The sequence below is a fragment of the Pan troglodytes genome, chromosome 3 (assembly GCF_028858775.2).
Source record: "Pan troglodytes isolate AG18354 chromosome 3, NHGRI_mPanTro3-v2.0_pri, whole genome shotgun sequence".
Taxonomy (NCBI): domain Eukaryota; kingdom Metazoa; phylum Chordata; class Mammalia; order Primates; family Hominidae; genus Pan; species Pan troglodytes.
The window spans coordinates 160,957,812-160,983,275 of record NC_072401.2 but is presented as its reverse complement, the minus strand read 5'-3'; the positions used below and the strand labels follow the sequence as shown (position 1 = coordinate 160,983,275).

The following is a 25,464-nucleotide window of genomic DNA, read 5'->3' as shown; positions in this document are numbered from 1 at the left end:
ATTTCCCTTCAATCTTACAGTCCCTACCTGGTCACCACATAAAAGAAAGTGAAGAGATTCCTCTCCAAATGTTCTACATAAAAGATATAAAAAGTTTTAAACTATCAGAGCAATAAAGATGTTGTTTATGATTAAATATGGTACACATGACTATTTCTATTAAAAGGCCCTTCCTTTGAGACTTCTATGATAAAATTGATTTTATTAAGAAAATCAGATTAAACATTTCAATAGCAGTGATTTTTTAAGACTGTGACCAACATAAAAAGAGTTTCTCTGTATAACAATAATGGTTCCTGTCTTAAATATCTAGCCAGGCCAGGTGCAGTGGCTCATGCCTGTAATCCCAGAACTCTGGGAGGTCAAGGTGGGAGGATCACTTGAGGTCAGGAGTTTGAGACCAGCCTGTGCAACACAGCAAGAACCCCATCTTTCCCCCAAAATATTTTTCAGATCAGCAGGGAATGCTGGTGTGTGCCTGTAGTTCCAGTCACTTGGGAGGCTGAGGAGACAGGATGGGTTAAGCCTAGGAGGTTGAGGCCACAGTGAGCTAAGATTGCGCCACTGCACTTAAGCCCAGATGACAGACTGAGACCCTGTCTCTTTAAAAACCAAACAAACAACAACAACAAAAAACTGGCAGTGGTTCACACCTGTAATCCCAGCATTTTGGGAGGCCAAGGTGGGAGGATCACTTGAGGTCAGGAGTTCGAGAGCAGCCTGGCCAACAAGGTGAAACCTCGTCTCCACTAAAACTACAAAACTTTGCAGGATGTGGTGGTAGGCACCTGTAATACCAACTACTTGGGAGGCCGAGGCACAATAATTGCTTGAACGTGGAAGGCGGAGGCTGCAGTGAGCTGAGATCGTGCCACTACACTCCAGCCTGGACAACAGAGTAAGACTCCACAACTCCCTCCCCACAAAATAAAAATTGTACACTCTTTTTTTTCCTTTTGCAAATAGGTTTTTTAATGACTGATAAATTAGCAGAAAAAGACTCTAACTCAATGAGTTAACATAAAACCTAGTTAAACGATCTCCTTCTTTTACAAATAATCTAAAGAGCTAGAGGTTTTCTAGCCCGTCTCCCTCTCCCTCTCCCGTCTCCCTCTCCCGTCTCCCTCTCCCTCTCCCTCTCCCTCTCCTTCTCCCGTCTCCCTCTCCCTCTCCTTTCCATGGTCTCCCTCTCATGCCGGGCCAAAGGTGGACTGTACTGCTGCCATCTCGGCTCGCTGCAGCCTCCCTGCCTGATTCTCCTGCCTCAGCCTGCCGAGTGCCTGCGATTGCAGGCGCGTGCCGCCACGCCTGACTGGTTTTCGTGTTTTTTTGATGGGGACGGGGTTTCGCTGTGTTGGCCGGACTGGTCTCCAGCTCCTAGCCGCGAGTGATCCGCCAGCCACGGCCTCCCGAGGTGCCGGGATTGCAGACGGAGTCTCATTCACTCAGTGCTCAATGGTGCCCAGGCTGCAGTGCAGTGGCGTGATCTCGGCTCGCTACGGCCTCCACCTCCCAGCCGCCTGCCTTGGCCCCCCAAAGTGCCGAGATTGCAGCCTCTGCTCGGCAGCCACCCCGTCTGGGAAGTGAGGAGCATCTCTGCCTGGCTGCCCATCATCTGGGATGTGAGGAGCCCCTCTGCCTGGCTGCCCAGTCTGGAAAGTGAGGAGCGTCTCTGCCCGGCCGCCATCCCACCTGGGAAGTGAGGAGCGCCTCATCCCGGCCGCCATCCCATCTAGGAAGTGAGGAGCGTCTCTGCCCGGCAGCCCATCGTCTGAGATGTGGGGAGCGCCTCTGCCCCGCCGCCCCGTCTGGGATGTGAGGAGCGCCTCGGCCCGGCCGCGACCCCGTCTGGGAGGTGAGGAGCGTCTCTGCCCGGCCGCCCCGTCTGAGAAGTGAGGAGACCCTCCGCCTGGCAACCGCCCCGTCTGAGAAGTGAGGAGCCCCTCCGCCTGGCTGTCACCCCGTCTGGGAAGTGAGGAGCGTCTCCGCCCGGCAGCCACCCCGTCCGGGAGGGAGGTGGGGGTCAGCCCCCCGCCCGGCCAGCCGCCCCGTCCGGGAGGGAGGTGGGGGGCTCAGCCCCCCGCCCAGCCAGCCGCCCTGTCCGGGAGGTGAGGGGCGCCTCTGCCCGGCCGCCCCTACTGGCAAGTGAGGAGCCCCTCTGCCCAGCCAGGAGCCCCTCTGCCCAGCCAGCCGCCCCGTCCAGGAGGGAGGTGGGGGGGGGTCAGCGCCCCCTCCCGGCCAGCCGCCCCGTCCGGGAGGTGGGGGGGTCAGCCCCCCGCCCGGCCGGCCGCCCCGTCCGGGAGGGAGGTGGGGGGCTCAGCCCCCCACCCGGCCAGCCGCCCCGTCTGGGAGGGAGATGGGGGGGTCAGCCCCCCGCCTGGCCAGCCACCGGGTCTGGGAGCTGAGGGGCGCCTCTGCCCGGCCGCCCCTACTGGGAAGTGAGGAGCCCCTCTGCCCAGCCAGGAGCCCCTCTGCCCAGCCAGCCGCCCCGTCCGGGAGGGAGGTGGGGGGGGTCAGCCCCCCGCCCGGCCAGCCGCCCCGTCCGGGAGGGAGGTGGGGGGCTCAGCCCCCTGCCTGGCCAGCCGCCCCGTCCGGGAGGGAGGTGGGGGGCTCAGCCCCCCACCCGGCCAGCCGCCCCGTCCGGGAGGTGAGGGGCGCCTCTGCCCAGCCGCCCCTGCTGGGAAGTGAGGAGCCCCTCTGCCCGGCCAGCCGCCCCATCCGGGAGGGAGGTGGGGGGCTCAGCCCCCCGCCCGGCCAGCCGCTCCGTCCAGGAGGGAGGTGGGGGGGGGGGTCAGCGCCCCCTCCCGGCCAGCCGCCCCGTCCGGGAGGGAGGTGGGGGACTCAGCCCCATGCCCGGCCAGCCGCCCCGTCCGGGAGGGAGATGGGGGCGTCAGCCCCACGCCCGGCCAGCCGCCCCGTCCGGGAGGGAGATGGGGGGGGTCAGACCCCTGCCTGGCCAGCCACCCGGTCCGGGAGCTGAGGGGCGTCTCTGCCCGGCCGCCCCTACTGGGAAGTGAGGAGCCCCTCTGCCCGGCCACCACCCCGTCTGGGAGGTGTACCCAACAGCTCATTGAGAATGGGCCATGATGACGATGGCAGTTTTCTGGAGTAGAAAGGGGGGCAAGGTGGGGAAAAGATTGAGAAATCGGATGGTTGCCGTGTCTGTGTAGAAATAAGTAGACATGGGAGACTTTTCATTTTGTTCTGTACTAAGAAAAATTCTTCTGCCTTGGGATCCTGTTGATCTATGACCTTACCCCCAACCCTGTGCTCTCTGAAACATGTGCTGTGTCCACTCAGGGTTAAATGGATTAAGGGCGGTGCAAGATGTGCTTTGTTAAACAGATGCTTGAAGGCAGCATGCTCGTTAAGAGTCATCACCACTCCCTAATCTCAAGTACCCAGGGACACAAACACTCTGCCTAGGAAAACCAGAGACCTTTGTTCACTTGTTTGTCTGCTGACCTTCCCTCCACTAGTGTCCTATGACCCTGCCAAATCCCCCTCTGTGAGAAACACCCAAGAATGATCAATAAAAATAAAATTAAATTAAAAAAAAAAAAAGAGCTAGATACACATTTAGAAATACAGCCTGAACCTATCTTTAATAAATTCCTAGCCTTCTGGAAGTCAGCAGGCAAAAAATAATATGTTGGTTCATTATCATATTGTGACTTTATTAGGAAATAAGCTTCATCATTCATAGAATGGGGTAATTTTAGACAAAATTTTAAATTCCACAATTTCTATTACAATTTTTTAAATATACTGATTTAGGGTAATTAGGGGCAATGAAAATTGTCAATGTTTTCCTATCCATTATGTACAATAGCATAAAGCAAAGGTACATTAGAAAACCATTTCTAAATCTGCAACCTCATAAGATAATCTTCATCTACTGCTGTCTAGCCCCACAGCTGTTGCAAATGATGCCTTTGAAAATATTATGTAGGAAAAACTCCTTCTTCTTACTACCCTCTGCCTGTCAATTATTTTAATAAATCAACCTACAGTGACTATGGGTGTAATCAGCACCTCATAAAGTTATGCAGCACACAACCTTACAACAGAGTGTCCACAATTGCTTCACTCATAGATCTGAAAAAACACATCACAGTTTGCACTGTTTCTATATTCACCTATGGCAAATATTCTCTCTCACCCCACACACTCCATTCTTAAATTACCTTTGATAGCAATCTTCCATTGATACAAAGAAACTGAATTCATTTTAAATAAGACTTTTAAGAAAACAATAACTATAAATTGTACCTTGCTTCAATACAAAGTGTAATTCAAATAAGAGTTCAGCTCTATCTGAAGGCAACAATATATGTAACAACATAAAATACGTGGCATTACAGGCACTTGTATAAATATCAATGTTTCAAAACTTGACAAATTTCTAGTAGATTAAAAATAAAACTCACAAAAACAACATTCATAATCACTGAAACTGCTTGAAGTGGAGAAGAGTGAGCAAGCTGTCACTGACAGTCACATAGGAATTCATAAGCTCTACAAATCTTAACAAGGAACAATACTCATGTTCAAACAACCAAAGTGAAAATACATACCCAAACCACCCTCATCTATCTAGGAAAATAACAAAAACAAAAGAAAAAAAATTACAAAAACATAAAATGCTGACTTAAACGTCAACTGAGGATTTCAATAAGGCTAATTAAATCTGGAAGCCAAATGACAGATTTTCTGCCATATATATCATCCTTTTCACCGGATGAAATCATGTGTCAAAACAATTTCATAAGAATTCATCAAAAATATAAAAATGCTGTTCAAGCTACTTTGGTACTTTCAAGGTGAATTACCCGTCAAAACGAGTTGGCACTTTCAAGAGAATGCTTGGTTGACTTATTATATACTGATAACCAATTTCCAGGCTTACATGATAAAAACGTGGGGTAAAGAATAATCTGTAAACTAGTTGTTTTATAAACTGGACTGTCAGTAATACCTAATCCATATAGAACCTCAATATTTTCTGGGAAGAGAAATATATATTGAATCACTAACGCCAATCTTCAACATAACACCATTAAACTCTTTCTCATTAAAACAATCTCAGTCCTATTCCTAAGGCAACATCCCCAAAGGAAACAAACAACTTGGACGGTGCAAACTGTCAGCAGGTGCAACATGAAGGAATAACCTATATATAGTACTGGCTTGTCATTCCGTCGGAACCGCCATTCCCTATTTCACCCTATTAAAGTACTAACTGGCAAGCACTTGACATCCAGCCAGAAAAAGAATAACTTATGTCATCTTTTAAAATAATTAGACGTAGAGTCCAATGTGCTCAAGAAATAAGTGTGAACTGCAAGAACTCTTTTTTCTAGAATAGCAAGCAGTCTTCTGAACATTAAGTTCCCTTTCCAGAAGTTAGAACAAGCTGTTACTTGACTACTTGATAATGGCTGGTAGTCAAAGACGACCACTACTGGCTTCTTCACTGTTCTAGGGTTTCAGTCTTATGGATTTAGTTTGTACAACAGACCCTGTATTAAGATGATGATAAAGTCACAATCAGTGCTCTTTTTAAGACATAAATTTCAAATTACATTTGCTACAGCATTATTTATAATAAAATGTATCCCTTAAAATTATTAACTAAATTGTGGAAAGTTCAAATAACTGAATGTTAAATAAGCACTAGAAGTTATAAAGAGTAAATCTTTTTATGAAGAATTTTTAATATTATAAGGCAATACATATATTCTTTAACCAGAATAAGGAAGACATTAAATTGTATTTAAAGCATGATCTTAAATACAAGCATGTAAGTGTAGAGAAAAAAATACTATTAAAGAATGATTATCTTCGATGACAGGATTTTAGCTGATAATGTTTCTTCTCTTTATTTTTGAAAATGTATGTAGTAATTACTACTTTTATATTAAATTATATGTAATTTTTAAAATATGCCAATGCTTAAATACCATTTGCCAGCACCTTCTTTTAAGTTCAGAAATAGAGTCAGACAGAACCTCCAAAAAGGGACCAAATAGTAGGTCCTGAGTCTGAAGGAGTGGAAGAGCTTTACGATTCCAATGGAGACATTCCTGCAGAAAACAGAATTCCTAGAATTATCGAAGCTGGCTCACAGGGTCACTCTAGGCTTTCTAGGCAGATTTCCAGGAGGTACAACTACGCTCCATCCTGTATTACCATCGTTTCCTCATTCATAAAATACAGGTAATAACTGTACCCACTTCAAAGGAGAGTTATGAAATCATTTAACATATACAAAACATTTAAAATGGTGCCTGGTAAATGGAAAATACTGTAAAAGCTTAGCTATTTTGTCGTCATTCTTTTATTACTATTATTTTTACTACTACAATTATTACTATCTCTATTACTACTACCACCACCACCAACGCTAGCATCATTTCTAAGACTATTGCTACTACAGAAACAAGCAGGCAATAGAGCGTCCCTCCCTCATGTGACCATTTTCCAAAGAGACTATGTTTGCCAATTTGACCTCAAAGAAGTAGAAGGGCAAAGAGGCATGAGAATCGCACCCGAGATTATTTTTAATTAGATGCAACGTGCCTCTGGCACTCCTTCACTAGCATTCTGGCCACCAAAAGCCCATTCTACTCGCGTCAGCTACCACACCCAGGCTGATCTTTCTCTACAGTGCAAAATTACCTCTCCTTGTTTCAGACTCTGACCTTTTATAAAAATTTGTTCACATCTTTCAAATAGATTCTTAATATGACCCTAACCCATTCAGAATATTTACCAACAAGACATTTCAATATTTTTATAGAAGAGCTAAGTGACAGAAAGGGGCAATCCCTGTACTTTAGTCGATTCAAATAAAATATTTATTTAGTAATTTAAAATACTTAAAATTTTAAAACCTTTAGTAAAAATTATTTACTTGTGAAAAGTACATAGAAACGTAACAACTGAAACTCAGTAGCTGACACCCTTGGGGAACCTGAATCTAGGCAATCATGTATGCAACAGATGAGCCCTAACCCTTTCTGGCCACAGCTGGTTGGAACAGAGGAATACATCCGCCCCAACCCAGGCCAGTCAGATTGTATCCTGAGGAATCTAAAGACAATACCAGCACTGCAGTCAAAACAATGTAAACATTAGGGACATAAGGCCGTGAGTAGTCAGCACATACAAGCCAAAGACACATGGAGAAAGGAATTAACAGCCTTAGAGAGCAGGTAGCCAATCCACAGACAAATGCAAAAACGAAAGGCCATATGGTCTTGAGAAGCAAAAAATGTCAATGAAAGTCCCTGGCTTTCCATTTCTAGTCCCATGTGGTCTTAATGAACTTTCTTTGCCTCTCTTTAGATGTTTATGAGACTGCCTGCTATACTCTTTAAGTTCGTCCCCCTTTATCTAAGCTATCTTGAGCTGATTTTATTCCCTAGGAGCAAATGTGCCCTCAACACAGCTGACATGATCATGTAATAAATGCACATGTCACCAGCATGTTTTCTGTTCTTGCCCTTTGTTAAAGAGATTGGAAAAGTATATACAAAACAAAGTTATTTCTTAAAGATTCATGCATCAACACCCTAAAGTACTGTCTTGCTTTGTATCAGCAGAAGAGAACACAGGAAGAGAAAAGAATTTTAGAACTCAATTCTGCAAAAGAATTTCAAGCTTCATGGATAATCTATTATAGAATGTCTATACAATACCTGCTTCTTGGAAGAAACATGGATTCCTTGATGAACACGGAACCAGAAAGAAGGATATACCAGCAGGTCCCAATATCATCGGGGCTGAAAAGAAAAGGTAACAGAATCAGATTGTTACCTATAACAACAACAACAAAAAATTAAAACATATAGCACAAAGTGCAGCACCCATATTACTTTTAAAATAATAAAGAATAGCATACAACACATTCATAAAAATACCATTATTCAACTACTGAAATCATTTTTACAAATTACTTTGTATCCCTGAAATACACCAAATATATTTATTAGTACATTTAAATGTTTCAAATGTTCCTTAGACCTATAGCATCTACCATTCTAAGTTTTTTTACTTTTTTTGAACATGAAATACTTTCACTTGCTTCATAAAATGAAAAAATACCCAGAGCTATCAGTGAAACTTACTATTTCTAATCATTTTCCCTGTCTAGCAAGTTCTCACATTTCTCCACTATTTCTTCGGTATTCTTTTAGAATTTCTTTATGTATATGCACACAATAATGGACATATATTCTTATCCCTCCCACCATCTTTCTTCTTTGTTACAGAAAAGACAGCACACTCTACACAGTTCTTTTCTTTTGCAATAACTCTTAGAGATCTTTTCATCAAAAGATAGCTTTCTTGAGTATTCTTTTTACTGCTGTAAAGCATGTATGGATGTGCCATATTTGACTTAAGCAACCCCCTACTGATAGTCATTTCCCATTGTTTTCAATATTATACAATCATATAAAAACAAATAAAAACTGCAATAGTAATTTTGTACATACAGTAGTAGCTGGAAGAAAGGCAACTGTTGGGTCTAGGAGCACATACATAGTAATCTTGTTAGGTATTGTCAAACTGTCCTCCACAGGTAGTTAGCAATTTATATGCCTACCTACTTCCTCACAACCTTACTAATATAGTTTGTTATAATTTAACAAATATTGACAAATTTTATGTGGAAGGCTTTTCTGGATGTTTAGGATATGTCAGGGAACAACAACAAAAAGATCCCTGCCCTCATGGAGATTACATTCAAGTCTCATAGAGAAGACATTTGAGCAAAGGAGGTGAGTTAGCCACGTGGATCCTGAAGGGAGCAGCATTCCAGGCAACAGGCAAGGAGGATCAGGAGTGTGAGTGCAAAGGCCATGGGCTGCCGCTGCCTCGCAAAGTCAGGGTGACTTTAGTGCTTTTGGATGTTTTGCCAATCGGCTTGGTGAAAATGATATCTCAGTTTGTTTTTCATTTGTTTTTCTTATAAGACCATCTTTTTTAAGTTCATGAGTCATTTCTATTTTTTTTTTTTTGTAAAATCACTTCATAACTTTTAACTAAGTCTCTAATTACTCTAAGTCTCCAATTAATTGTGAGGGTTTTTTTTTGTTTGTTTGTTTGTTTGTTTTGGCTGGGCGTGGTGGCTCACACCTATAATCTCAGCACTTTGGGAGGCTCAGGCAGGCGGATCACCTGAGGTCATGAGTTCAAGACCAGCCTGGCCAACATGGTGAAACCCCGTCTCTACTAAAAATACAAAAAAATTAGCCACTGTGGTGGCTCACGCCTGTAATCCCACCTACTTGGGAGGCTGAGGCAGGAGAATCGCTTGAACCTGGGAGGCGGAGGTTGTAGTGAGCTGAGATTGTGCTACTGCACTCCAGCCTGGGTGCCATGGCAAGAGACTCTGTCTCAAAAACAAAAAAAAAAAAATTGTGAGATTTCTTTTTTTTTTCCAAGGGGTACTTTATAAAAATTGGCCTTCTGAAAACATGAGCTGTGAATATCTTTTCTCCCAGTTTGCTGCTTACCCTTGGACTTGGTTTATGGTGCTCTCTGCCATGAATAAGTTATTTTATCATACATAGTCAATTGCATCAAATTTATTAGTTAGGACATAAACTCAGCTACTATTAAAACAAAAATCTAAACATAGCAATGGCATAACATAACCAAGGAGGAAGTTCATTTCTTTCTCACACACAAAATAGTCTGAACACTGGAAGTCCAAGACTGGTAAGATGTTTCCACGATATTGGGAAGCCACACTCTTTCTACTTTGTGGTTCAGCCGTCCTCAACCCATGGCTTCCATCTCATATTCTAGGGTGACAGGTCCAAATCTCATCCACCACATCCACACTCCAGCCAGTGGGAGGAGTAGAAAGGAAGCACAGAGCACACCCCATTTCTTTCAAGAGTACATCATAGACGCTGCATACTATGCTCCTCTCAGATCCCCATGAACCATATGCACATTGCAAGGGAGTCTTCAGCAATTTCTGCCAAGTCCTTGTTTTGTTTGGTTTCTGCATTGTGACATTAAAAAGTTTTTAGAAGACACTAAATTCTATTTACAACTCTGAATAATTACATTACTTAATAATGTCAATCACTATCACCTAATCACTTTCACTGTGCTATCTGCTTCCAAAGTGAATCAGCAGTGGAACATCTTTCCCCCCAAGTCCATTCTTCACCAAATTCATGACTACTTAGCTCAACAGCAATGCCTCAAGAAAACAACGGAAACGCACTGTCAAAGAGTTCAGTTTGAATGCAGAACCATAAAAATAAAAAGATTTCTAAAGTGAAAATGCAAAGTACTTCAAAGAGTAATTCATATTTTTGTCTCCTCAGTTTTTAATCATTAGCTCTTGCAACCAGCAATCATTCGTTTGGTTTGTGAAAAAAACTTATTTGTCTTTATTAATATGACAGCATTATTCTCAAATTCTGAATTATGCCAAGTAAAACTGTTATTCGAGACCCAAAACTAGTTTAATAATTTTTAAATAACAAATGGTGAAACACTAAAACAGAAAGCGGGAAAAAAAATACTCTGTAAACTTTTTAAAATCTGTTTTTACAGTGTTCCATTTATCACAAAAAACGTTGGCCCAAGGAAATAAAATCTAGAAAAATAGGAAATTAAGGTAGATTGCCACTTCCTAACTATGTGGCCTGGGGCAAGTTACTAGGCTGCTGCAAGGATTAAATGAACAGTTTGTGATCATTAAATGCAAATAATTATTCAGTGACAACTAATAGAGTTAACATGTTAGAAAGTACAATAAATAGCACCATGATCTAGATTATCTGTGACAGAGAGAAATAACAAACATTAGCTGGCTTTTCAATTATTTCATGTCTGTCAACTCTGAAGGCAAAAATAATATGGACAAATTAAGCACAAGGCTTACAAACTCAGCTCTCCTGGCACTGATAATAAAACACACTTGAAGTGAAAGGCAACCAGTGTTCAAAGTCGGTAAAATACTGTGGCAGTGAATGCTCTAGCATCCTTATCACCCATCGATTAGCCTATATTTAGGGTTGACTCTTTATATCAGGAAATCCATGGGAAAGATTTGAGGATGTGAAGGTAAGTGGTAATCTCTACCACTTATTACAATTTTGTTTATCTGATAGATAGGCTGTTTCTCTACATTCCCCAAAGAATCCAAAGCTAATTTGCAAGAGTTATATTTGCTTTAGTAGGCATTTGCAGAGAATGACCATTCACTCAACATTTATTAAATTCAGTGAGCATTTACCACATGCCAGGCCACATATGATAAGCAAAATTTCTTTGAGTTATCCCTTCTAAGGATTCAGATTTTGGAAAAGTAAGTTAATTAAAAGTAAGAATACATAGTTAAGAAATGTAAGAATACAAAAAACAGTGACTCTTATTTTACAGATGTTCTGGAAATAGTTGTAAGCTAGAAAAACCCCTCTCCTCTCCTCCTATCCATCCCCCATAGAATTCATGTTTAGTTCCTGTTATGAAAATTCCTTGCTGAGGTGTCAGCATCAAAATATGTTTTATTTAGTCTTACTAGTACAGAAAATTCCCCTTACTTTATTAGAAAGCACTGAACTAACCATGCTTACTCTCTTCACTTACAATCATGCCTCAGGCAGGCAGAGTTTCCGTGTGGGGTACAACGTGCTTCCCTTCAAGGTCTGCAAACACTTCCTTTCCACAGTGCAGCTAGCTGTCACTGGAGGGTTTTTACATGTGTATGTAAAAATGGGAAAGTGATGGTTTTTTTAAGAAAAATGAAACTGAAATTATGAAAATAGTACTTAGTAGTAGCAGCAGCAAATTGTTCAGTACTTAAAGGATATGCAAATTGAGACCTCACTTACAGGCAATGAAGCTGGTTAAGAGAAGACTGACAATAATAATAATAGTACAGACGGTGCCCAACTTCCAATGGTCTGACAAGCTTTTTTGTCTTTACGACACACTCAACTTCCAGCACCACAACGATTCTGCTTTTCATTTTCAGTAGAATATCCAATAAATTACATGAGGTACTCAACAGTTTGTTATAAAATAGGCTTTGTGTTAAAAGAGCCTGCGCAGCTGGGCGCGGTGGCTCATGCCTGTAATCCCAGCACTTCGGAAGGCCGAGGCGGGTGGATCACGAGGTCAGGAGATCGAGACCATACTGGCTAACACGGTGAAACCCCGTCTCTACTAAAAATGCAAAAAAAATTAGCCGGGCATGGTGGCGGTGCCAGTAGTCCCAGCTACTCGGGAGGCTGAGGCAGGAGAATGGCGTGAACCCGGGAGGCGGAGCTTGCAGCGAGGCCAAGATCGCATCACTGCACTCCAGCCTGGGTGACAGGGCGACACTCTGTCTCAAAAAAAAAAAAAAAAGATCCTGCCCAACTGTAGGCTAATGTAAGTGTTCTGAGCGTGTTTACAGTAGCCTAAGTGTATGTGTCGGTTCTCACACTGCTATAAAGAACTACCTGGGACTGGGTAACTTGAAAAGAGGTTTAACTGGCTCACAGTTCCGCAGGCTGTACAGGAAGCATGACTGGGGAGACCTCAGGAAACTTACAATCATGGGGGAAGGCGAAGGGGAAGCAAGCATGTTTTACCATGGTGGAGCAGAAAAGAGAGCAAAGAGGGAAGTGCTACACATGTTTAAACCACCAGATCTCATGAGCACTCATCATGAGAACAGCATAGGGGAAATCTGCCCCCATGATCCAATCACCTCCCACTAGGTCCCTCCCCCAATGGCACAACAATTTGACATGAGATTTGGGTGGGGACACAGAGCCTAACCATATCATTAGGCTAAGCAATGATGTTCAGTAGGCTAGGTATGTTAACTGCATTTTGACTTAGGATGTTTTCAACATATAGTGGGTTTATTGGGATGTAACCATATTGTAAGACAAGAAGTAAGTGTAGTGGTAGTAATAATAATAAATATCTAAGACTAACACTGAGATTCTATTCTATCTAGTAGTTCTCAGGCCCTGATGTGCAAATGAATCACCTAAGATGTTAATTTAAAATGCATCTATCCCACCCAATTCCCCGGTTTCTGATCATTAGATAGGAGATCCATCAAAGTGACTTTTAAACAAATATCCTGGATGTTTCTTACACATGGGGCTGGCCAACTCTGAAAAACTTTCAGAAAAATGGTCTCAATATGAAGTCCCAAGAGGAACAAATGGCAAGAAAAAAAAGTACAACTCTATTAATATCCATGCAACCAGGTACATACATTGTATTAATCAGTGCTATTTTAATTTTTCCTCAAATAATTTTTTTTTTTAATTATGAGCAAAAGAGTCCCTTCAAGTGTTGCTGAAATGCCAAAGCTTAATCCTGAAAGAACCCTGACTGAGGATTTCCAAATAACCTGACACTACCAGTACTGGGCAAAAAACAGAAATCTGAAGACTAAAGAGGTTCGTATAGGAAAGCAGTACTTGCGAGTCTCTCTAATCAGGGGAATTCACGCTTACAGAAGACCGAATCCTTCTTAGAATCTCAGAATTTGACCACAGGATCTTGAGCTAGGAACCACAATGGACAACTGATTTCATTTCAATACATCTCATCCCACAATGGACAAAACGGAAGTCACAAAAGCCCTGGTTTATAACGAGAAACTCTAAAAGGCTTCTGTTTCTGTTTTTCATCAACAGGAAGGAAATTAACGAGGCCAAACAAAACCAAATACAGACCATTATAAAATGATCAGTTCACCTTCCAATGTAAACACATAGAAAGCCTCTGGGGCAATCAGAACTGTATGATCCCCGCTGAGCATTATCTAAACAAAGTCTAATGGGCATGAGGGAAATACTTGATCTGACCCCCTCACCTCTCCCACCTTCCTTCCTACTACCCCTCAACATAACCTGCTGCTCCTGACTGGCTGCTTTCCTTCTGTTCATTCCAACTCTGCCATGCTGTTCCAGATGTTTACCTCTCTCCATCTACCCTCTACATCCCACTGTACCTTAAGAGATGGCTCAAAAACTACTACTTTAAGAAAATCTTCTCACTCACTGTTTTCCAAACTCTAAAATACTTAGCCCATCTAATTTCATTGTTTTATGTTTTTCTGTAACGATTTCTTATTCCTGAGCATCTTCTTCCAACAACTACAATGAACTTCCTTTCAAGGCAGGAACTGCGCATCATGCCTAGTTGAAGCTGGGAAACATTTCAGTGATCATTTGCTCAGGTAAATCGGATCAGATGACATCCTTCTGATGAACCCCATGGTCCTTCACAGGAGAAGGTCCAAACCCCCTGGCAGAGCCCATGAAGGAAGCAGGAAATGCTGTGCAAAGAGCGCAGGTTCTGGAGCACAGATTCCTTCTTCCACACTAGCCACGTGATCCTGGTGAAGTCAGATTCTGAGATTCTAGTTCCTCAACTGCAAAATGGAAGACATTGATGCCTTCTTCACAAAGCTCCTTTTATTTAATGAAACAATATATATGCAGTACCTTGCATGATGGTTACAAAAAATACTAGTTCTCTTCATCTTCCTCATCTCCTTTCCTCTCTTATGATCGTCTCTGAAAGGACCAACCTACAGCTTTGCTTTTTGCTCCCAACCCCAACATTCCTTATGCTGCAAACTTCATCCTGTTCGGCCAGGCCACACATTTTCTTTTCCACCTATGCCACACAGGTTTTGAACAAACCTGCAGTCTGGCTTCTAAATAGTATATTTTCTCTTGTAAATTTATTACTCATCCTTCTAGTTCCAGGTTAACTATCACCTCCTCTGAGAAGTGTTTTGGTATATTCCAAGGAAAGGGAGTCACTTTCTTCCAGCTTCCCAGTGCCCTGTGTACATGCTCACGTGACACAGGTGCCACAGCGTCAGAATTATTCACATTAGGAGTTTCTCCTCAATAGTTTTTAAACTCCTCTAACTCTTAAGTACCCCCAATATATACACTACATAATGCTTGATTGGCACTCAAATATTTTCTTAATAAGTAAATTAACGAATTGAATAGACAGGAACCCAGGTAAGGTATTAAAGCGCTTGAAAGTCAAAGATGTGAACTTCCGTTTACCAGTAAATGGAAAAATGGAGCCAGGATCTAAGAGCCTCCTCAGCAATATCCTAGAGATCCACAAGGTGGCACTCTCTCCATGGGAAAGAGCTGTGTGTGCCGCTCCACATTCTCATTTAAGGAGGCGGCCAGTAAATGCAAGCGATCAAGTTGAAGTTGACAAGGGAACTGAAAGAACAAAAAAATACTAAGTCCAAAGAAAACTGATTAAATCAGCAAAGACAATTATTAGAGGGCAAGAAAATAACTGTGAAAATGCTACTTCATTCAGCTGTTAATACAATGTGAAAACTTAAGTGAGGCCCAGTCAGCCAAAAAGGTTGCTCATGGAGGCCAGGCACAGTGGCTCACACCTGTAATCCCAGCACTTTAGGAGGCAGAGGCAGGTGGATCACCTGAGGTCAGGAGTTTGAGATCTACCTGGCCAACATGGTGAAACCTCGTCTCTACTAAAAATACAAAAATTAGCCAGGCATGGTGGCGGGTGCCTGTAGTCCCAACTCTTCGGGAGGCTGAGGCAAGAGAATCGCTTGAACCCAGGAGGCGGAGGTTGCAGTGGGCCAAGATCATGCCACTGCACTCCAGCCTGAGCAACAACAGCAAAACTCCGCCAAAAAAACGAAGAAAGAAAAGCCAAGAGGGACTGACAAGGAGAGAAAAGAGAGTTGAAAGAAAACAGAGTGGCAGGCGTTGCGGAAGTGGCTGTGGGCAAAGGATGCTGATCCTAGAAGATCATCGGCTCAGAACAAGACTCCCAACAGCCACAAACATGGCCATCTAAGTTTTGGGGGGGTTTTGGGAGTGGAGAAGCAATAAACAGAAACAGAAAGAATGGTGCCCATGCAAAATCAAAGCAAACTGGAACTAGAAGTTAGTGCTTTCCCAGATGATCCTGACAAAATATGAAACAAGGAGGGTGTATGGGCTACAAGAAGAGACTCCTCCCACTTTAGCAGAGCAAGTGCAATATGGCCAAGCCTGAAGCGGCCCAGGGGAGTGAGGAAGCTCCTCTGAATGCTTCACATGGACAACATTAACAAGGTCATTAAAACAGAGAAGCAAAAAGATGGCGATTGCTTTGTGAGTAAGAATAGGCAAAATGTCCAGAAATAGTGGCTGAGCTGAGCACACGACACAGCTATCTAAGACAGGTTCGGCACAACTGAGAACCACATATAGCATCAAATACCAATTTTGGTGCTATTTTAGAAAGGTCACTTTATACTATCCAGGATGTAACACCGCACAGTATCACATTCAAAAGACAAAGCTGTTGGCATCTGGAGAAAAGGAGACAGGAATCATCATCGAGGGCTATTGATCACATGCCTATAAAACAAGAAAGTGAAATAAAATGAAGACTAACAAAGGTTCCAATAACTACATGGGGACCACAAGGAACTCCAGAGGGCCAGCCACCCATGACCAAAAAATAGAAAAACACCTTTATTTTCCTGTATCTGCGGTCTCACCAACACCCTCCAACCAAAAGATAAGGGACAACTTCCCAAGCTTCTCCCTCTTCACAGCCTATCATCACATTCTGCGGGTTCCCCTCCCAAGTCTCTATTGAAACCCTTTGCTACAGTTCAGAGTCCCATTTTTGCTCACCTACACTGCTGTTATTACAGACTTCTGGCCAGCTTAGACTTGTGCTCTCAAATATACGATTATGCCAAAAAACCACAGTGAAAATTACTTATTTACAACAAATTATCCTCTATCCTTTTATAGGCGTCCAGCAGACAGTTGAGATCAGAGGTTTTCAATGTCAAGAGCCCTTGGGATTTCAAGGCGTCCAAACCTCTTTCAACCATAATAGCTACTGTTGTTGGGCTGAACAGGATTTTCTATGAACAAAGTGTTCCACGGCTTCAAAAAAATAAGTTCTAACAATGGCCACCTTCCAATAGACAGATGGCTTTCCAGATACACAATAATTTTAATCTTTTTCACAAATATATTACATCATTTCTGTTACTGGATTTATTACAGTTTAAAAATTTGTATATTTTTACTCCTCTGATGGAGCTCTGAGCTATAAGCTGATAGACAAAGTTTTCATTATTTATTTTTGTATAGTCAAATGGCACAAAGCAAGCTCACTAGATAAGTTAATGCAGCACAGCACAGTAAGCAACCCCAACAATGATATCAAGCCAAAAGAAATATAAAGTGCATGTACTAAAACATGAAGTATACGCCAAATTTTAGAAGGAGGACTAACAAGAGTTAAGGGCTTTGGTATCTACAATTTCCACTGTTGGAATACTGATATTTTATTATAAAATGATATTATTCATAATACTGAGTTATATGTAAATATAGCAATTATATATAAACTCCCACAATAAGAAAACAAATGACATTTTTAAAGTAGAGGGTAATTTTTATTCTATTTCTTAAAAGTTCTAAATTGTAAGGAAATTACTTCATTTATAATTAAAAACTCTGAAGAAAGAAAACACCATTTTAAGATTTTCAAAAAAAATCCTTATTTTCCAAACAATAGCAATTCATTTACAAGGAATTGCAATCAACAAAACAGGAAAAGTCAGTAAGATCAATAAGAACTCTGAAAGCTGATGAAAATATTAAAGACAATTCATCTTTATACTGAAAATACAGGGGACACAGCAGACATCCTTTTTTTTTAACTAGCAAACAATGTAAACTACTAAAGAACCAGTAAAGCCAGATATTCTATAGGCTCATTAATGTTATCATTTTTTTCATTATTCATTATTTTTATTATTGTTTTTGAGACAAAGTCTCACTGTCGCCCAGGCCAGAGTGCGGTGGTGCACTCTTCGGCTCACTGCAACCTCCGCCTCCCAGGCTCAAGTGACCTTCCCACCTCAGCCTCCTGAGCAGTGCTGGGACCACAGAGGTGCGCCACCGCACTGGCTAATTTTTGTATTTTTTTAGAGATAGGGTCGTGCCATTTTGTCCAGGCTGGTCTCGAACTCCTGGGCTCAAGCGATCCACCCACCTCAGCCTCCCAAGGTGCTGGGATTACAGGCATGAGCCCCTGTGCCTGGCACAATCTTAAATTTATGAAATTCATTTTTAGCATGAAAGGAAGGAGTGAAACACTCGGAGTTATGAAGCTATTCAATAAACGATAAATGAAAGGAAAAACATCAATACAAACTATATATATATAGAGAGAGAGAGAGATTACATCAAATCGATGAGTCAGCTAAACTGAGGGTAAAGAAATAGATCCAAGGGCTCAAGGAACAATTTATCACATTTAAAAGAATCTGAAATTTTGACTCTTTTGGAAACTACTAATGGGTTACGAAGTTAATTTACAAATGTCTCTTAGATTCATATGCTGCAATTTTATCTTCACAAGAAACCTGTTTCTCACCTGGAGTCACCTGGGTCTCAGAAAAATTAAAGGTAACTTATACACACCCAGAGACAGAGTCAAATTCAAAGCTAAATCTGCCTAACTTCACTATAGGAGTCCCAACAGCAAGAAACTGCAACAATACTGCAAAACACCTGACAGCACCACTACCCCTCACATCAGAAAGGATATAAAAAGCAAGCTGTATTTTTCTCCTATACCTTACCCTAAACAGGTTTTTATTCACTAAGCAGTTTCACAGAAAATTGATACGAAGAATCCAACACCTGATGATGTGTAACCAGCCATTTTATTAGGAAGTGAGACCATAATGAAGGTCTTTATCTACAGATCAAAGGAGTTCCTTCTTTTGAATAGAGAACTGAAAAAAAAAAAACCATCGGGAACAGAATAAATGCAAATTTCCATGGTAGGAATGAGAAGGCAAACCTGAAACAAACATAGTCCCTACCCTCATGAAGATTACGGATTAATTGTATTTTTAACAACGTTTTTATTTAAATACTCTTCTGCTCAACATAAAAGTAAAACATTTTCATTTTAAAATAGTAATATAAAAATATCATTGTCAAGAAGCCTTAAAGGATCTCCGTATGTACATAAAACAGTCCTTCGTAAGTATCTGTGTGGGCATGGGTGTGCATGTGCTTGAATTCTCATACTTACATACAGGCGAGGTGGTTGAGCACCCGTGTCCTACAATTCCGTGCAAAGGCTAAGTCTTTAAAGATGCCATTTTTTTCAAATAAATTAAAACCTTTGGTTTCACTTTTTTTTTTTTTTTTTTTTTGAGACAGGGTCTCAGTTGCCCAGGTGTGATCTCAGCTCACTGCAAACCCTGCTGCTGGGGCTCAGGCAATTCTCGTGGCTCAGCCTCCCAAGTAGCTGGAATTACAGGCTCATGCCACCATACCTAATTTTTGTATTTTTAGTAGAGATGGGGTTTCGCCATGTTGCCCAGGCTGGTCTCGAACTCCTGGCCTCAACTGATCCGCCCACCTCGAGCCACCATTTTCTTTATGTACACACATAAGCATAATAAAATTAGGACAGAAAAATACTTCAAAACGGTGGTTACATCTTGCTGGGTAAAAACAGAAGAGGCCAGGCGCAGTGGCTCACGCCTGTAATCCCAGCACTTTGGGAGGCCAAGGTGGGTGGATCACTTGAGGTCATGAGTTTGAGACCAGCCTGGCCAATATGGCGAAACCCCAGCACTACTAAAACTACAAAAATTAGCCGGGCGTGGTGGCACATGCCTGTAATCCCAGCTACTTGGGAGGCTGAGGCACGAGAATGGCTTAAACCAGCGAGGTGGAGGTTGCAGTGAGCTCAGATCGTGCCACTGCACTCCAGCCTGGGTAACAGAGCTAGACTCTGCCTCAAGAAAAAAACAGTAAGAAGAAAGAAAGAAAAAGAGAGAGAGGAAGAGAGGAAGAGAGGAAGGAAAGAAAGAAAAAGAAAAAAGGAAGGAAGGAAGGAAAGAGAGAGAGAAAGAAAAAGAAAGAGAGAGAAAGAAAGAAAGAAAAAGAAAGAAAGAAAGAAAGAAAAGAAGGAAAGAAGAAAGAATCGCAGTATTTTGCTTCCTGGGGTAGGGGTGGGGGGCTATAAAAATGATCTAAGTAGTAGATTAGTAGATTAGTGCTTTTGTAATAATTTTAAAACAATTTACTGTGATGTAAAGTAAAATAAAATCTTGGTCACATCAGGAAGGAAAAAATAGTGTAATAATTGGATATGAGTAAGAGAGGCAAAGGAGAAACTTCAGGATGGAAGGCATCATGGCACGCTTAGGGTCAGGCTTACGGTCTCAGAAACGCGGCAGGAAGAAGAGGCTGAAGATACAAATGAGAACAGAAATAACTCCGTCATACAGGCAAAATGACATCCCTTCCTCCTAGAGACAGGAGTGGGACAAGAGGTAAATGCAGATACAGATAAATTAGGGTGTTTGAGACCAGAAAGCAAACTTGAGGCAGAGTTGCCTAGAGGAGGTGTGGGAGAAAAGAAAGGGGACAGAGATGGTTGAGCAGCCTCACAGAGCAGTGGGAATAGCTGCTGTGAAAACAGAAAGCCAAGTCAACAACTGCAAAGACTGCTAAAAGCAACAAGAGCTCAGCTGAGGCTTGCAGTTCTAAATTGCACATTTACAGATTTAAATGAAAATGCTTTAAAAGACCCAATAGGCCTCAATGTAGCTCTTTTATGGAGAACAATTTCCTCTCCTGGAACAGAGAGAGAGAAACCCCTTACAAAGTGCTATGAAAACTCTTTTGGAAACCAAAGCAGTCAGTCATATGTATGTGGAAAACAGGCAATGAGGTGCACAGTTACACTTATTTATAGTGTGGGCGTGTGTGTGTGTGTGTGTGGACACTTAAACTTTTGCAATGGTTGAATTTCTGACCCAAAGGTTTTGAGCACGTTAAATGTAATTATATATTAAACAGTATTTCCGTTTCACTTCACTATTTGTGAAGATAGCTGGCCATTAAGAAACAACTAAAGCAGATCAGTTTCCATGGTGTACTATGAGACAGCCCCAGGTTCAAAGAATTTTTCCAGAGAACAAATTCCCAACTTCTTATTGGCAATATGCTGCAACTTTTACTATGATTTATCCAGTGTTTTTACATATATGTTTCTCATTTAAGATTAAATTGTTAAATAAAAACAAATATAAGTTAAGGTCCCTCTGGTGAGGAATTCATATTATCCGCCTCAGTATTCCCACAAAACAGCACAATACCTAACAGGGTAGATAATAAAGGCAAGGAAGGCAGAAATTACCTGATAGGCTTTTCCATTCTGTAAAGTTGAGCTAATTTTCTCTAACTTTCTAATGCAAACCAACACAATTTGATTCCAAATGGGCAATTCTAAATTTTAAAAATGCAATCTTATCAGGATCACAATGTTCCCCCCAACTCAATACAATCTAAAATGGCATTTTTGTCATCTTGGTCGTTCATGTTAAAACAATAACACCATCAGAGCTAGAGCATCACTATCATAATTCCTTCCTGACAAACATTTAAAGCAACTAAAAAATTGGAAGACCAAAATGTAAATTATCAAACAGTGATGAGAATGACAATGATGCTGGCACTAACGTGCTTGTGTACCTATTCTGAACATGCTGCTCTAAACACTCTGTACAGGTTACTGTATCTCATCCTCATGCCAACCCTGACGGGTAGGAACTATTATTATCAGTTCCACATTATAGGTGAGAAAAACGAGGTACAGGGGTGGATCAAAAGAGTATTATATTTACCTGGCAAAATTTATTGAAACCATAGACTTAGAAGGCACCAGCACATAAACATAATAAAATGACTACTCTACTCATCTCTTGGTCATAAAACCAAAGTGTGAAAGCCTTTGATATTTCTGACTACACTGTGTTCTTCAAACTCAAGGAAGAACAAGAACAAACAAGTCATTTCCCCAAAAGGTAATAATAACAGGTCCGAAAAAGAGGAGTACTATTATTATCACAAATTTATATATATAACACAAATACAATAATTTTTAATTTTCAAAACCGAACTCACACAAATTGGTAAGAGCAGAAACATGTCTAAGGATCATGGAAGAAAACAATTCAACTACATTTCATCACAAGATTGGCCAAATGCTAGAAATCTGATTATGTGAATTTACAATTAGTCTCTGAATTTTGGGCCTTATGAAATCATGATTTGTGGAATATCCAAAGACTTTTCATCACTTACTAACACTGTCGCCTACTTCTAACTAGTCAAATACGGGCAGGTGCTACAATCAACTCTACAGAGTGGAATGCATTCAAATTTAAGATTACCTAAAATATGGCTTGGCATTATCAGCATAGCTCACATGCACTGTCTAAACCTCTAAGCCTACTTGGAAAACAAAAACAAAAACAGGTATGTTTGAAGACACTGTAATCTACCTTCGATTTAAATAAGTAATCAATAATAATTGTTAGGCAGTCATAATGTAGCATGAGCTGCTGGCGGGTTTCAGTTGCCACTTTAGGAGAACAGGTTGGGGCAGGGAGAGAGTGTGTGTTTACCCCAGCATGTACACAAGCATTATTTTATGGTGACAAGGCATGAAAAGGGCCAGAAAATGCTGGTGACTAGGATAAGAGCTATGGCTGCAGAATCACAATGTCTGGGCTCAAATCTTTGTCCCACGTTAGGCAGTGGGAGCTTGGCAGTTCTTTATCGTCTCAAAGCTTCAGTTTGTCCAGCTGGGATAATGATAACAAGTACCTCACAAGATACCCACGAAGAATAAGTAAATGAATGCATACAAATCACTTATTAGAGGACATGGGACATAGGAAGTGCTTGTTAAATGTCGGCTATCACCTCATCATCATCAATACTATCCAAACCACGTTTCAGAGGAAGACAAAATACTAGAAAGTTGATGCTTACTGCTACTAGACTGCTTTGATAAATGCCAATAATAGAATTCAAATATCTCTATCCCTGTTATTTGTATACTCATTCCACTGATAACTTTTTATTGCTCCCAAAATAACACTTTATTAACATCTTCACTTCTTCTGGGAATAAGTATGTTAAGAGCACTTGCCTCTTGTTAATTTTCTCATTATCAAATACGTCTTGATTATTTATGACTCTATATTTGGTGTAGGTTCTTTTAAGCTTGAGATGGATATTTATGATTGTCTGCTGAACAGGTCCTAGATGTCATAGTTTCATATGTTGCAACCTCAGAATCATCCTAGATTCTATCTACCTGTATCTTCTTCTAAAATCCAACATCCCTGACTCCTCCATTCCCTCAGTCTTTGCCTCAGTTCAAGCACTTACCACCTCAGATGGCTGTAACTGTCTCCTTACTGATCTCTTTGTCCAGACACTCAATCTATCTAACTCACCCTTCATATTTTCATACAACCACAGGTATTACCTTTGAGGGAACAGGTAGACAGGGAGGGTTGGGAGACATGTGATCACATCATTTTGCTGCATGAAAACCAGCCTCCAAGCTACTATTAAAAGAGGCTTAAAGAAAATCAACAATCACAATGAATAAACTTTAGATTTTGATTCAAATAAATAAGCTGTTAAAAAAAAGGACAAAAACTTTGAATATTTTCATGATATTAAAGAGTTATTTTTAAAGACTTGATAATCTTGTGTTTAAGGTTTGTTAAAGTCACTATCTTTTAGAGATACATATCATAATAATTATGGATGAACTGTGCTGTCTGGGATTTACTTCAAAATCATCCAGTTGGAGCTGGGAGGGGAGAGTAAGAAATGAAAACACAATTGGCCATGGGTTTGCCATGCTGGACAATGAGTATTTGGGGGTCTGTGATACCACTGTGTCAAATATTGTGTCTGTAATTTTCCATAACATGTTATTTAGGAGGGAAAAAAATCTCCTGAAGAACCCAGGACCTGAAATGCCTGAAGGATCCAGGTCGTTTTCTGAACAACACGTTCTTGACCAAGTATGACTGTAGACTGCGTCTTCTCTTGACTTACCACCCTGATCCACACCACCGGCCAGTCACACTAAACTTGCCATGATGTTCAAAACATCAGGCCAGGCCCCGTCACCTCTCTGCGTCCCAGCACATACTGTTCCTTCTGCCTAAAAAGTCTCTGCAGCCTCCGGGACATATCTTTGAGACCTGGTTCCACAGCCCCTTTGCTGAGGCTCTCCTCATTTCCTTCACACGCTCCCTTGTGCTTCTTCCACCCTTGGAACATAGCCACATTCTCACAATTATTTTGCTTTGTTTGTTTCTGTTGTTGTTGTTTCCCTTGTATTCTATTTCTACCTCCCTCAACAGATTATGAACTCCTTAAAGGCAGAAGCTGGGACTTATTTATTTGAATAAATATTCCCTATAATAAGTCTAGAAGGTAGAAAGTAAGTGCTTTGAAAACCAGTCAACAAAACAACAGTCATGGCAAACATTATTTAAACAAAATGTCTAATAAATCATAATTTATGTTAATATGCCAATATTTACTATATATTCTTTAAGAATAGGCTGTCTTTTCTTAAGGAATATGTTGCACATCTTGAAAAGAATATTAATATTATCGAAAGATGCAATTATACCCAAAGACATGGGGGCAGCTTATTTTCCTGTTTCTGAAAGAACTATAAACTAAAATATGGCCTTTATGCTATCTTCACATTTCATCTGGTGTGGCTGTGGGAATATATGTTTTGTTCCATTAGAAAAACTGTATATTATTTCTTATTTCATAATAAAAATGTCAAAATACTCTACAATATGAAATAGTATCTTTGACCCACATGTGAGAGATACAAATATAGACACAAATGTGAACTTATCAGGAAAGAACTGTAAACTTTTATTTTATGACAGGAAACAGATAAAATGTTTCCCATTTCTCAACTAAGAAAAATAAGTTAGTGCTGACTTAGCCAGCTGTTACTAATACTCCTTTGATACTTTAAGAAAATTTAGTCACTGGATTAGATACATTGTACAAACAAAAAGGAAACACCTACTAGTATAAAACTTCATTTGCTTCGTGTCTCTCATATCTCACAGTTTCACACATTAACCTGTAAAAGAGATAAAAACATGAGTTCAACATCTGTCACTAAAAAACAGACTGGTATTTTAAACCCTTAAATGAGACATATAGTCTAGAAAGTTGATTATTTTATATGGTTTGTCACAATCATTTATTAGCCTCAAGATGAATATTTTTAATACCTGGGTTAATAAAATTACATTACATTAAATCTGGTAAAAGTATGCTAGAAAAGAAAATATCTAGTAAGATGTCAACTTCACCATGTTTATTTTATGGGGAAGAACATTGTGTGTATTTTCTATTTTGTAAATGGCATGTGGACAAATTAATGTTCCCCAAGATAAATAAAAACTGAGAAGGAACCTAAAAGTTTAAAAGGAAAACCTATTGATTTTAAAAGTGATAACATCATTCACTCATTCACGGCTCAACAAGAATGTTACTCAACAGTATGGAA

General features: G+C 40.9%; 1 protein-coding gene across 9 annotated transcripts in view; it reads right to left on the bottom strand.

The window, feature by feature from the left end:
- Positions 1-25,464, bottom strand: part of RAPGEF2 (Rap guanine nucleotide exchange factor 2) — a 257,971-nt gene that overhangs the window by 143,951 nt on the left and 88,556 nt on the right. For 8 of the 9 annotated variants that reach the window (XM_009448482.4, XM_054683461.2, XM_054683463.2 and 5 more), the window contains exons 3-4: positions 24,976-25,032; positions 7,704-7,787 (exon numbers count right to left, since the gene is read on the bottom strand). In XM_009448482.4, coding sequence (XP_009446757.2) covers positions 7,704-7,787; positions 24,976-25,032 — 141 coding nt within the window. The remainder of the gene's footprint in view (positions 1-7,703; positions 7,788-24,975; positions 25,033-25,464) is intronic. The other variant, XM_016952461.3, reaches the window with a different exon arrangement.